Genomic DNA, 12,213 nt, shown 5'->3' on the forward strand with positions numbered 1-12,213 from the left:
CATCGATTCCCAGTCTCTGGTGATAAGAACGTTCTCTTCCTGGTATAGGAAGGGCACTTTTCTCAGGGGAAATTTCATGTCCTGCTTTTAGGTAGAAAGGGGGAGGGCAGAGAGCCCTTCCTGCATCTGCTGTTTCTCAAGTGCCTTCAGCTCAAAATAATCAATATACCAAAGTGGCATATGTTGGCATGGGAGGTTCTGAACTCTTTCAGTGCCCTTTAAAATATTCTGAGAAGAGCTCCATCGGCTTCACCATGTTGTCAAAGAGAGTCATGGCGCAGATGAGGCTAAGAACCCTTGATCTGGAGACAGGGAGTCGGGGAGGGGGAGTGAAAAAGCCTGAAGGCAGGAATGAGCGGCCAAGTCCAACATGGTAGGGGGCAGAAGGAAGCTTCTGTGGCTGAAGCCAGGTGACTGAGGCCAGAGTGTCTGGACCAAGCCAGGATTAGACCACGTGGCTTAGTTGGAAGATTTTGAAACTTGCAGAGGGATCCCCCGGAGTTTGGAAAGTTGGTATTGTATGCATACTAATCTATAACTTTCTTTTATATTTCATAATGTATTGTGGCTCTCTTTACATTTTAGTACATAAAGCTCCTCCTCATTCCTTTCTTCTCATTCTTTTAAATAATTTTATAATGCTTCACTAAAGGATGTATGATAATTTATTTCATTGTTCCCCCATTAGCAAACATTTAGACTGTTTCCAATTCTTTGTGTAAATATACATGAATTTATTTTTCTTTTTTATTTACCTCTAAGAAAATATGCTTAAGAATGATTTTTAGTTGTAGAATTGCTGGGTCATGTGTATGTGCTTTTAAAGTTTGACAGATACCATTAAATTCTTATTCAAAAAAAGGTGGTACCGATTTACACTCCATGAGATGTTTTTATTATTATTTTTAGCTACCAAGACTTTATCTACACTTCATAAAATCTAGAATAAGAAAGTTTTGTATTTACTGTTTATTCTCTTGTTTCAGAACAATGAGATGGTGGAGCTACAAAGAATACGGATGAAGGATGAAATCCGAGAATATAAATTCCGAGAGGCCCGCCTCCTTCAGGACTATACTGAACTAGAAGAGGAAAACATCACGCTGCAGAAACTGGTGTCCACATTAAAGCAGAACCAGGTGAGGTTTAAGAAGATTTTTGGTTACACTCCATATGGATCTACACCTTCTGACCATTAAGGTTAAATCTTCTCTTTATTTATCAGGAAAGAAACTGTCGAAATTTGCCTCAGTCTCCCAACATTAATTATATGCTGAAATTTCCCAACCCTCCTATTTCAGCTAAATTTAAAAGGCAAACCTAGAAGTAGTATAATTACCAAAAAGCTTTATTGGATAAGAAAAATCTTATTTTATACTTTAGCTCTATGTTAATTTATTTCTGGAGTAAGTTAAATGTATTGTAATCAGTTTAACTGGCTGACTTCTCATTAAAGCCTGGGTTTATAAGCTTGTTTTGTAATACAAGCTTAAGGTTTCCCTGCAATCTCTATCAATCTCTCTCTCTCTCTCTCTCTGTAAACTGCTTTCAAATCATACAAGGAAGGGGATTATGAAATATAAATCAGTACAAACATTATAAGAAAAAAAAAAGGCCTGATTTCTTTATTCTGCTGTAAGCTGACTAAAAAGATTGCATGCGTACATTTAAATAATTTTGTGGGTAATGAGACTTAGATAGCTTAATTGCTGAATTTTCCTGATCAGTTTGCATTGTGGTTTGTTATAGTTGTTAGTAATAGCATTCTTGAATCTGTATTTTTGGTAGAATTTATTTATGAATAAAATTCATAGGTAGTTAAGCAAAGGTGGACTGGATTTCAAGGTCTTTTCAAAAGTAGTTCCTCAACCACAACCCTATTCTGGTCTCAACGCTGTTATAACCTCTCAGATCAGGTCATCAAACTGTGCCAGGCACTGTGCTAGGCTACAGAGGCACCAGAATCCAGAGGGTAGGATTCTTGCCCTCCATCAACTTAGAGGGCAGCCCAGTTGTATGCTTCCACTTCTCTCCCTTCCCAAGTTGGTATCTCCTTCCAGGAACTGTTTCAGTCAGCCCTTCATATCTATGCGTTCTGTGTTTGTAGTTTCAACCAACCACAGACTGAAAATATTCTAAAAAAAGAAAAGAAATTCCAGAAAATTCCAAAAAACAAAACTTGAATTTGCCTCACACTGGCAGGTACATAGCATTTACACTGTATTAGGTATCATAAGTAATCTAGAGATGATTTAAAGATGAGCCAATGTGTGTGGTTATATACAAATGCTATGACCACTTTATCTAAGGGTTTTGAGCATCCACAGATTTTGGTGTCTGCGGGGGGCTCCTGGAACCAATACCCCACAGAGACTGAGGGATGACTGTGTGGTTTTGATAGATATAAAGATGAAAAGGGGAAAGGAAAAATCCAGAAGAAAATTGACACAATTGAAATTTTATTTCTGATCATTGCCACTTCTCCCCAGCTTTGGAGTGCTGGGGAGCAAAATGTCTACTAAGGAGTGCAGGGGGTGGTTCCAGACCATTAAAAAAGGGTTATCTGGATATCCCATGTGTTTTTATCTCATTCCTTCCCCTTTAAGCACTGAATCACTGTGTGTGCTGAGGGCTGGCAGTACCATGAGACCCCAGGTCTTGATTTGTCTGGGGACAATGAGCTCACAGTGGGGAAAATTAGAAGATTTTTTTAAAATATATGTTTCCTAGAAATAAGAAGGGTATTTTTTGTTGTTTAGTTTTTTTGGTCGTTGATGAAGAATGTAGAAGACTTGAAGCAAGTTTATGTGATGTGCAAACATCTAAAGTGGTCATTTCTCCCGATTCCTACAGGTCCTCATCGCTCTCTGCACAGGCAGGGGTGCGGAGAGCATCCATCTACCCTGTAGGGTTTCCCATCACTGCATGTGGTAGACTAATTTACTCAGGAGGTTAATTTAGGCCAGTATTAAGTATTCTTGAAAGACTGCCAAGGTATCCTGTGAGTATTCATTAGCCCAGATGCCACTTTTGTGGGAATTTGTACTACTAGTCTGGCTGATTACTGTTTACAGTTTATCCATACCCTCCCACCAGTAATTGAAACATGGAAATCAAATGCTTAACTCAGAAGTTTGAAAAAACAAACAGAAAAATGTATACATCTTTTAAATTTTATTTTCTAGATGTAATATGGTAATTTTCCCAATTATGTGTCTAATTAATTAATTTGAAGTCATTTTCCTTACAAAGGGCCATTCTGGTTTATTTCCTAACAAATGAGTGCACTGTAGTGTCACAAGTCTCTCCCAATTAAGGAAATGCTGGGGTTTGTTTTTTGTTTTTGTTTTTTTCTTACTATTGGCCTTTATTTACAGGATTATTTAGCATATATCATAAACTCTCTTTCTAATTAATGAAATATTAAATATAATACTTTACATATAAATACCACAGATTTTTTTTCAAAGACATGATGATGGCTGGCTTTCAATCTCAAAATTGGTCTGAATGTTGCTTTGTACTGAAGCTTCCTATACAAAGTATACTCTTCCAGCCTGGTTTGAGGTTTCCCTAAATAGGAAAGCTACTAGAATTGTAAAATGTTTAGTTCAAAGAACTAGAAGATGCTCTTCTTCTGAAGTTCCATTTTCCTGTTAAATGTTGATTATTTTCTAAATAATTGTTTAAATAGCACTTCTTACTCCATATGTAGCTTCTATATATTAGTTTGTTTCCATCTCTCTTCACTACAATATAAACACCTAAAACAAGGGCTGGCCCATTGTAGGCATTAAGTATTAATAAATACTTGTTGAAATAACGAATAAACTTTTTTTCTTTATCTTATATCCACAATTCAACTTAGAGAAGAAATTAAAATTTAAGATTATTATAATTAACCATACCAATTTTTATTTGTGATCCTACACCAAAGAGTTGACTCTGAAAACTTTAGCCACATTCCTCTGTGTGCTGATTTGGTTCTGTGTCTAAAATAAAATTAGACCCAACCTTATAAATATGTTTTATACCTTTATACTTTTCAAACCAAAATATCTGAAAGAAGTGCAGTAAGCAGCAGTAGCCATAAAAAAAGTGTCAAGTCAACTGTCAGTTCCCCAACAGACCATTAGAAAAATCTGTTGATGAAACAAAGCTGTTTGTTAGACCTCTGCGGTAAGATAGCAGCTCAACAGAGCCTTAGTAGTATCTCAAAACAGGATGTCAACAAGAAGGATATTCATAGGATTTGAGGATCTGGACTGGTAGGTCTCACATGGTGGGTAAGTGGTTGGGATAGACAGAGTTTATGACATAGCTTTGAGTTGGGAGGTACAATAAAGTGAGGGTCTTGATTCAAGTCTTGAGGAAGCTGTTTTAGTTGAGTCTTATCTTGCAGGAGCAAGTTTTTCCCTCAAGCGGCTAAGTTTTTTATGCCTAGTCCAGTATCAGTTAACATAGAGGCAGGACCCAGTACTGCTTAACATAGGACAGGAAATCATGCTCAAGTTTTAGAGATGTGATGGCAGGAGAAATAATAAATTTCATGTCCCTAATATCTCACATATTGAGCTAAAGCACTCAATATTTGTTATCTAAGCATTGAAAACCCTAGTTTTCAATTAATAATACAATCATTTTTATTATGAAGAATATTTCCTCTAGGGATATATTTCTATCAAGTAATAATATCATAACAGACCCTGGGATCAATTCAGTTTGATTTCATTTAACCAGTATTTCAGGGGTAGCTTTCTATGAGGCCATGTACTTTTTAAGGACAAAAAACATGGTCACTGGCTCAAAGAGCTCATGGTCCCAGTAGGGAAGGCAGGTAATAAACTCAGCCATCCATGTAATTGAAGAGTAAAGCTATGTGTTAGGTTTGGCAATACAGGTCCAAATTAAGATCTTTAGAGTTCTAAATAAAACCCAAATGGAAAACAGCAAGAAAAAAAAAAAGATCTTAATATTATGGTACTTATTTCCAACCCTCATTAAAAATAGAATTACTAAACTATGAAGGTGCTATAATGAATCACAACAAAATACTGATTTTTCTCATGTTGACTGATGCTTTCTTTAACATATCAAATACCAATTTTTAAGTGCCTTCTCATTCTATTTCTTGGTGCCTCCACTTTGCTGGGGCTCTAATCATATGATAAAGCCTTGCAATGATGGTACAAGAAAGGAGTGATCTGTTTGCCTGAGTGTGTCAACAAAGACTTCAATTAGGATCAGAGTCTTGACTTGGGTCTTGAATGATGAATAAGAGTTTTCCAGATGACTGTCTTTGCCTAGGCAGAGAAACATGAAACAGCTGGGTGAATAGGAACCACATTTGAGAGAGTGGAATGAGTGAAGCTGCCCAGCTAGAAAGAGATCAAGTCCCTAAACACAGTTTATTATTAGTATCTAATATCATAATTGATGTTGTTATTTTTTTTCTATATTTTTTTCTATTTTATTTTTTCATTCACAATAGTTTATTCAGCAAATACTTATTAAGAGCAGAATTTTTTTGAAACACTATGAAGGAATACTGAAACACTGTGAGGGACACCTGGGTGCATAAAAAGTTTTTCCTCTAAGTAGTTGTGGAGAATATTTATTAAAAATATTTATTAAAAGGTGGCATGTGGTAAGAGCCATGGAAAAGGCCCCAAAGAAGGCATTTGGGCTCAGAGTGGAGTTCTCTTTCACCTACAGACTTTCATGACCAAGAGAGTGTTTGAACAGGCTCTTATTTGGTTATAATTCAAAAGAGTAATATATTGATAACAATATATATGTATTATTTTTCTTAAAATCACCTTTATTCCCACCACTAAAGAACAACTGTTATTAACATTTTGTTAAATTTCCATTTGATCTCTTGTATTCCAGTCGTAATACATTATCCTTTTTCACTCAGTTGTATTTATTTCCTATATCATTACAAACCTATTGTTGACATCGTTTTGATAACTAAGATTATATCATATTCTTAAGAAATTATGTGTTCGAGGGATTATGGCTATGCTTTTTTAAAAAATTATCTCTTAGAGATAGATCCTAAAGTATGTGATATCTAGGGGTTAAAATAATCCAACTAGGGAAGTGAATGGAAATATAGATGAAAGAAGAGTAGACAGGAGTTGATGATTGTTGAAGCTGAGTGTTGGGCTCCTGGGGGTTCATTGAATTCTTCTTGCTACTTGGGTATTTTTACATTACCCACAATAAAAAGTTTTTTAAAAAAGAAAAACATCTCATCATGTGATGGTAAAAATATGTGGTAGATTTAGATTGTTCTCAATTCTTTACTCTCTCCCTCTGCCACGTAACCTGGCAGTGCCCTAGAAAGGGCAGAGTAAATTGGCCAGCTCCATTGACCTTGGTCTTAGTCATGTGACTCTCTGACCATTGGAATGTTAGCAGACATGATGGAGCACAGATTTCAGACATACTACCTTGGTTTGACTAATCCCCTTACCTTCATGCCCCAGGAAGCGTGACCCTTCAAGTTTGGTCCTAAAACAAGACATGTGCAGCTGACCTGAACACAGTCTGAAGCCTGAAGCCAAGTCTATCCAACTGGCAGCCTGAAGCAGAGCTGCTGGTGCTGGCACACAATCACCTGGTTATGTGGGGATCTTTCTTGCAGCTTTGCTTGTGTAAGAGATCTTCCGCCAGTTTCCAGTTGGTTTTCTGTGAGAATTGTTCCACATGTAGATGTATTTGATGTGTTTGTGGGGGGAGGTGAGTTCCATGTCCTCTTACTCCACCATCTTGATCCACTTCCATGTATTTTTTTGTTTTGGGGTAATTGGTACTGTTATTCCAGATTCTATCCTTAAGCACATGAAGTTTTTCTTTGCTTTCTCATCTTACTCTCAAACATATTTTATTGAGATTATATTCTTATTGTGATCTTTTAACTAACTTAGCCCTGAGTATAAAAATTTCCTCGTTATTAATAATTAAATAAAACAAAGTAATAGTGATGATAAAAATCTTTTCTTGGATTGCGAATATTCTGATAAACTGTTACAAAAAAATATTCTTGATTTATTAAGTGAACAGTGCCCCCTTTTGACCACTGGACTCTGTAAAAGAAATCCTAAGAGAGGTACCTTTTTCATCTCTGCTAGGAATTGAATTTATATGTATGGATATCTAAAGAAACCATCCTGTGTTACCTTAATGGTGTATATACCGCGTGCTTTTCAGATTTATTTTGTAGCGTTTTAATATTTAAATGTTAGGTCCACTAGAGTGTTTAATGGCAGTTTTGTTAGACCCAAATTTTAGTTTTATGAATCTTCTGTATCGTATCTGATTCAGGTTGAATACGAAGGTTTAAAGCATGAGATTAAGCGATTTGAGGAGGAGACGGTGCTGCTGAACAGCCAACTGGAAGATGCCATCCGGTTGAAAGAAATCGCTGAGCACCAACTGGAAGAAGCCCTTGAGACCTTAAAAAATGAAAGGGAGCAAAAGAACAGCCTGCGGAAGGAGCTCTCCCAGTACATCACCCTCAATGATAACCATATCAGCATTTCAGTCGATGGACTCAAGTTTGCAGAGGATGGAAGTGAACCCAACAATGATGACAAAATGAACGGGCATATCCACGGACCCCTTGTGAAACTGAATGGAGACTATCGGACTCCCACTTTAAGGAAAGGAGAGTCTCTACACCCTGTTTCTGACTTATTCAGTGAGCTGAACATCTCAGAAATACAGAAATTGAAGCAGCAACTTATGCAGGTAAGAACTTTGTTTAGGGCTGTTAGAGTGAATATTTTGTAAGTTACGTTAGTGTGTTGTGGGATTTCTTATTGTCACATTTTAGTTCCAGATTATTTTTTTAAATATTCTTTAACTAGCAACTTTGAAAGTACAATAGTTTAGAAAGACACAAAAGAGGTGTTGAAGAGAAATCTCTCATTTGCATTGCTTTACGAAATTTATTTCTTAGATAAATTAGATAACAATCGAGTGTGAAGGGAGAAAAGACAGCATCTTGATGCATTTCTCACAAAAGAATTCAAAAGCTTTATACACAAGAGAAATGACAGAAAATGAAGTTTTCTATCACAAGCAACTCTATGTATAGCTTCAAGATGAATGGTTATACTTCACAGCAATATTTTAAGCTCTAAAAGACATGAAGGACATGAGGACATGGGGAGGGGGAAGGGTAAGCTGGGATAAAGTGAGAGAGTGGCATGGACATATACACAATACCAAATAGATAGCTAGTGGGAAGCAGCCGCATAGCACAGGGAGATCAGCTCAGTGCTCCGTGTCCACCTAGAGGGGTGGGATAGGGAGGGTGGGAGGGAGACGCAAGAGGGAGGAGATATGGGGATGTATGTGTATGTATAGCTGATTCACTTTGTTATACAGCAGAAACTAACACACCATTGTAAAGCAATTATACTCCAGTAAAGATGTTAAAAAAATATATAATAAATAAATAAATAAAAGACATGGACTTTCTATATACAAACTAGCAGGATATCATATGATTATGATCATATGATTAAAAATACAGAACAGGTATAAATCTGAAACCAAGGATTTCTTCTTCGTACATGAGCTAGGCCTTAAAGTTTTAGCATCTTCAAATCAAATGTCTTGGGGAGAGTCCCGCGAGCTTAGCTCACTGTGAAATGGCTTTCTAATGTAGTCTTGCTTCCCGACCATACATTAATCCAGTGATGATGGAAATGTTGTCTGAGGAGCAGCATCGCCACCACCATCATCACCTGTGGGCTGCTGAGGGACAAATTGTTGGGCTCCCCACAGATCTACTGAGCCAGGCATCTGCTTCAACAAGCTTGTTAGGTGACAAGTTTGAGGCTTGCTCTTCGATCTGTTATCCCACCAAGGTTCTTTGCATAAAGCTGATAATTAAAGGCCTTAAGACTCTGGCAATCACTTTTTTTTATAGCAAACAGGGCTTATAATTTTCTATCTATCTATCTATTTATTTATTTATGGCTGTGTTGGGTCTTCGTTGCTGCGCGTGGGCTTTCTCTAGTTGCGGCGAGTGGGGGCTGCTCTTCATTGTGGTGCGCGGGCTTCTCATTGTGGTGGCTTCTCTTGTTGTGGAGCACGGACTCTAGGTGCTCGGGCTTCAATAGTTGTGGCGTGTGGGCTCAGTAGTTGTGGCACATGGGCTTAGTTGCTCTGCTGCATGTGGGATCTTCCCGGATCAGGGCTCGGACCCGTGTCCCCTGCATTGGCAGGCAGATTCTTAACCACTGCACCACCAGGGAAGTCCCAGGGCTTATAATTTTCTGCCTCTACAGAAATGATGACTGAAAATGTAATTAGCAGAAGTAAATGAGACTAGAGAACCAACGAAATTAATATATTATTAGGCTTATTTTTAATATTATATCAAAAGTTAACATACCCTTTAACTTTTTTTAATATTTATTTATTTATTTATTTTTGGCTGTGTTGGGTCTTCATTGCTGTGCGTGGGCTTTCTCTAGTTACGGTGAGCAGGGGCTACTTTTCGTTGAGGTGCACAGGCTTCTCATTGCGGTGGCTTCTCGTTGCAGAGCATGGGCTCTAGGCGCACGGGCTTCAGTAGTTGTAGCACGTGGGCTCAGTAGTTGTGGCACATGGGCTCTAGAGCGCAGGCTCAGTAGTTGTGGCGCATGGGCTTAGTTGCTCCGCGGCATGTGGGATCTTCCCGGCCAGGGACTGAACCCTTGTCCCCTGCATTGACAGGCGGATTCTTAACCACTGCGCCACGAGGGAAGTCCACCCTTTAACTTTTAACTTTACCTGCCCAGTGCTTTTGGCTGCTGAAAGAGAATTAGTGAGAATTCATTTTCTCAGTGTTCAATTTGAATCAAGGTAAGAGGGTATGGCCACTGGAAGAAAATTAATTTCATATAGATTTACCTGACTGCAAAGTGCAGTTCTGTGTAGGTAATACTTTTCCATGTCTTTTTGCTCAGTTTATACTAATACAACCAGGTGGATAGAAAACACATTTCTTGTGAAAAAAATTTTATGTGACATATATTTACAAGAACGTATGCCCTCAAATTGAATAGAATTAATGTAAAATTTTTCTTAAACTATCATGTTGGTTGCTTTAGGATAAAAATTTAGTGGGTTGAAGCTTTTGTTTTTTCTTTTTATTTTGGTGGCAGTGTAGAGTATATGAGGAAGAGGGGGTTTTATGTGTAAACAGCTCAATAGTTTTCAACCAGGTCAACTATTGGTTGAAAGCTCAGAGCTGTTCTCAGTTTTAATCCTAAATGTAATCTGAGCTGGGGAATACAAAAGTCCAAAAGAGAGGAGTAGTTTAATCAAAAGAATGGTGGAGAACAAGTTCTCAGCAAGAGAGTGGTTCTCAATGGGAACCACCTTGCAGCATTTGGGGTGGGATAGTTCCTCATTGTCTGAGTCCGTCTGATGAGTTTCAGGAGGTTTAGCATCTCTGGTCCCAACCCATTAAATGCTCATTACATCTCCTCATAGACGTGGTGACCAAAAATGCCCCACACATTTCAAATGTCCCAAGGGTCAACCTCTAGTCGAGAATCATTCTTAGAGGGACAGCACTTTACTCTCCCATAAAATGGGGATACATTGTACCTTCTTCAAAGTGTCATGAAGGTTTCTGAGTTAATGTACACAGAGTGCTTAGAACAGGGCCAAGCACATGATAAATGCTCAATAATTATGAACTATTATCATTATTTCAACTCCACAGTGCCTTTAATTTGTTAAGCACTCCATTTATTTAGCTATTATTAATATAATTAACTGTTATTGTTGGATGATTAGCTCAAGAATAGTCATCTCAGATGGGAGTAATGTGGTTGCTGGTAAGTCTCAGGGTGTGAGACAGTCTGAAAAGGGATATTCATTCAGCAAGAAGTTAGAGTGAGAAAAACTTGGCTGGATAAACCTTCCCTCAATATATGAGAAAACTGTGTACCTTTGAATCTTTCATTAGCACTTAATTAATGCTGACAGTTTATAAAGATGTAGAGGGACACAGGAAGGGCCTTATGTCCCAAAGTTTGGTCTTAATTTAGTTGTAAAAAACAGGCTCCACACAGGAAGGGCTTTGCAGTGTCCACTCTCACACTCGGAACACTAACTACTAACTTTGTTGTAGGCAAAGTAACCACCTCTTCTCTTGTAATCAGCATTTTTTGTAATATATCTCATTCAAACTGTTGAACACAAGTATAGCAGAATGTATCTTCTCATGCATAATTTCTTTATAATCTGAGTTTTTCCTTAGCTATGTGTCCCCTTGTGTTTAATTCATATAAGTAAATTATAAAAACATTACAGGAGGGCTTCCATGGTGGTGCAGTGGTTAAGAATCTGCCTGCCAACGCAGGGGACACGGGTTCGAGGCCTGGTCCGGGAAGATCCCACATGCTGCAGAGCAACTAAGCCCGTGCACCACAAGTACTCAGCCTGTGCTCTAGAGCTCGCATGCCACAACTACTGAAGCCCGCGTGCCTAGAGCCCGTGCTCCACAACGAGAGAAGCCACTGCAATGAGAAGCCCGTGCACCGCAACAAAGAGTAGCCCCCACTCGCCACCACTAGAGAAAGCCTGCGCACAGCAACGAAGGCCCAATGCGGCCAAAAATAAATAAATTTTTTTAAAAATTACAAGATACATTGCCTAGAAGTTATTGCAGTTGGTGTTGATGTGAATGAGCCTTGAAAATAATATGGCAGTTCTAATAAACAACACTTACGCACACCTTGCAGCACATACCATGTCAGTACCATTGTTTTGGACCTCCTGAGGGAGCAATAAAATGCACTTTCACTATGACTATCTGGAACACTTGGGGCCAGATGTATTTTGAAATTAAATATTCAGAATATAGAAAGTGTAGGCATGGAGAAAATTTCCCCTCTTCCCTTCTAGGTTCTTCGGCTGGCCTAAAAATTAAATTGAAGACAGATTAACAAGAGAAAAACAAATTTAATTTCGTATATAGAAGGGCAGAGGCAGGAATGTAACACCCTATACCAGGGAATATGCAGCTTTTAAGATTTTCTTTCTTAGGATTAAAGAAACCCTTTGAGGGACTTCCCTTGTGGTCCAGTGGTTAGGAATCTGCCTTCCAATGCATGGGACGCAGGTTTGATCCCTGGTTGGGGACTAAGATCCCACATGCCGTGGGGCAACTAAGCCTGCAGGCCACAACTAGAGAGC

General features: G+C 38.3%; 1 protein-coding gene across 5 annotated transcripts in view; it reads left to right on the plus strand.

Moving 5' to 3' along the window:
- Positions 1-12,213, plus strand: part of BICD1 (BICD cargo adaptor 1) — a 209,781-nt gene that overhangs the window by 142,183 nt on the left and 55,385 nt on the right. For all 5 annotated transcript variants that reach the window (XM_059935619.1, XM_059935614.1, XM_059935615.1 and 2 more), the window contains exons 3-4: positions 987-1,139; positions 7,333-7,758. In XM_059935619.1, the coding sequence (XP_059791602.1) occupies positions 987-1,139; positions 7,333-7,758 (579 nt within the window). The remainder of the gene's footprint in view (positions 1-986; positions 1,140-7,332; positions 7,759-12,213) is intronic.

This window comes from Balaenoptera ricei, chromosome 10 (genome assembly GCF_028023285.1).
Source record: "Balaenoptera ricei isolate mBalRic1 chromosome 10, mBalRic1.hap2, whole genome shotgun sequence".
NCBI lineage: Eukaryota > Metazoa > Chordata > Mammalia > Artiodactyla > Balaenopteridae > Balaenoptera > Balaenoptera ricei.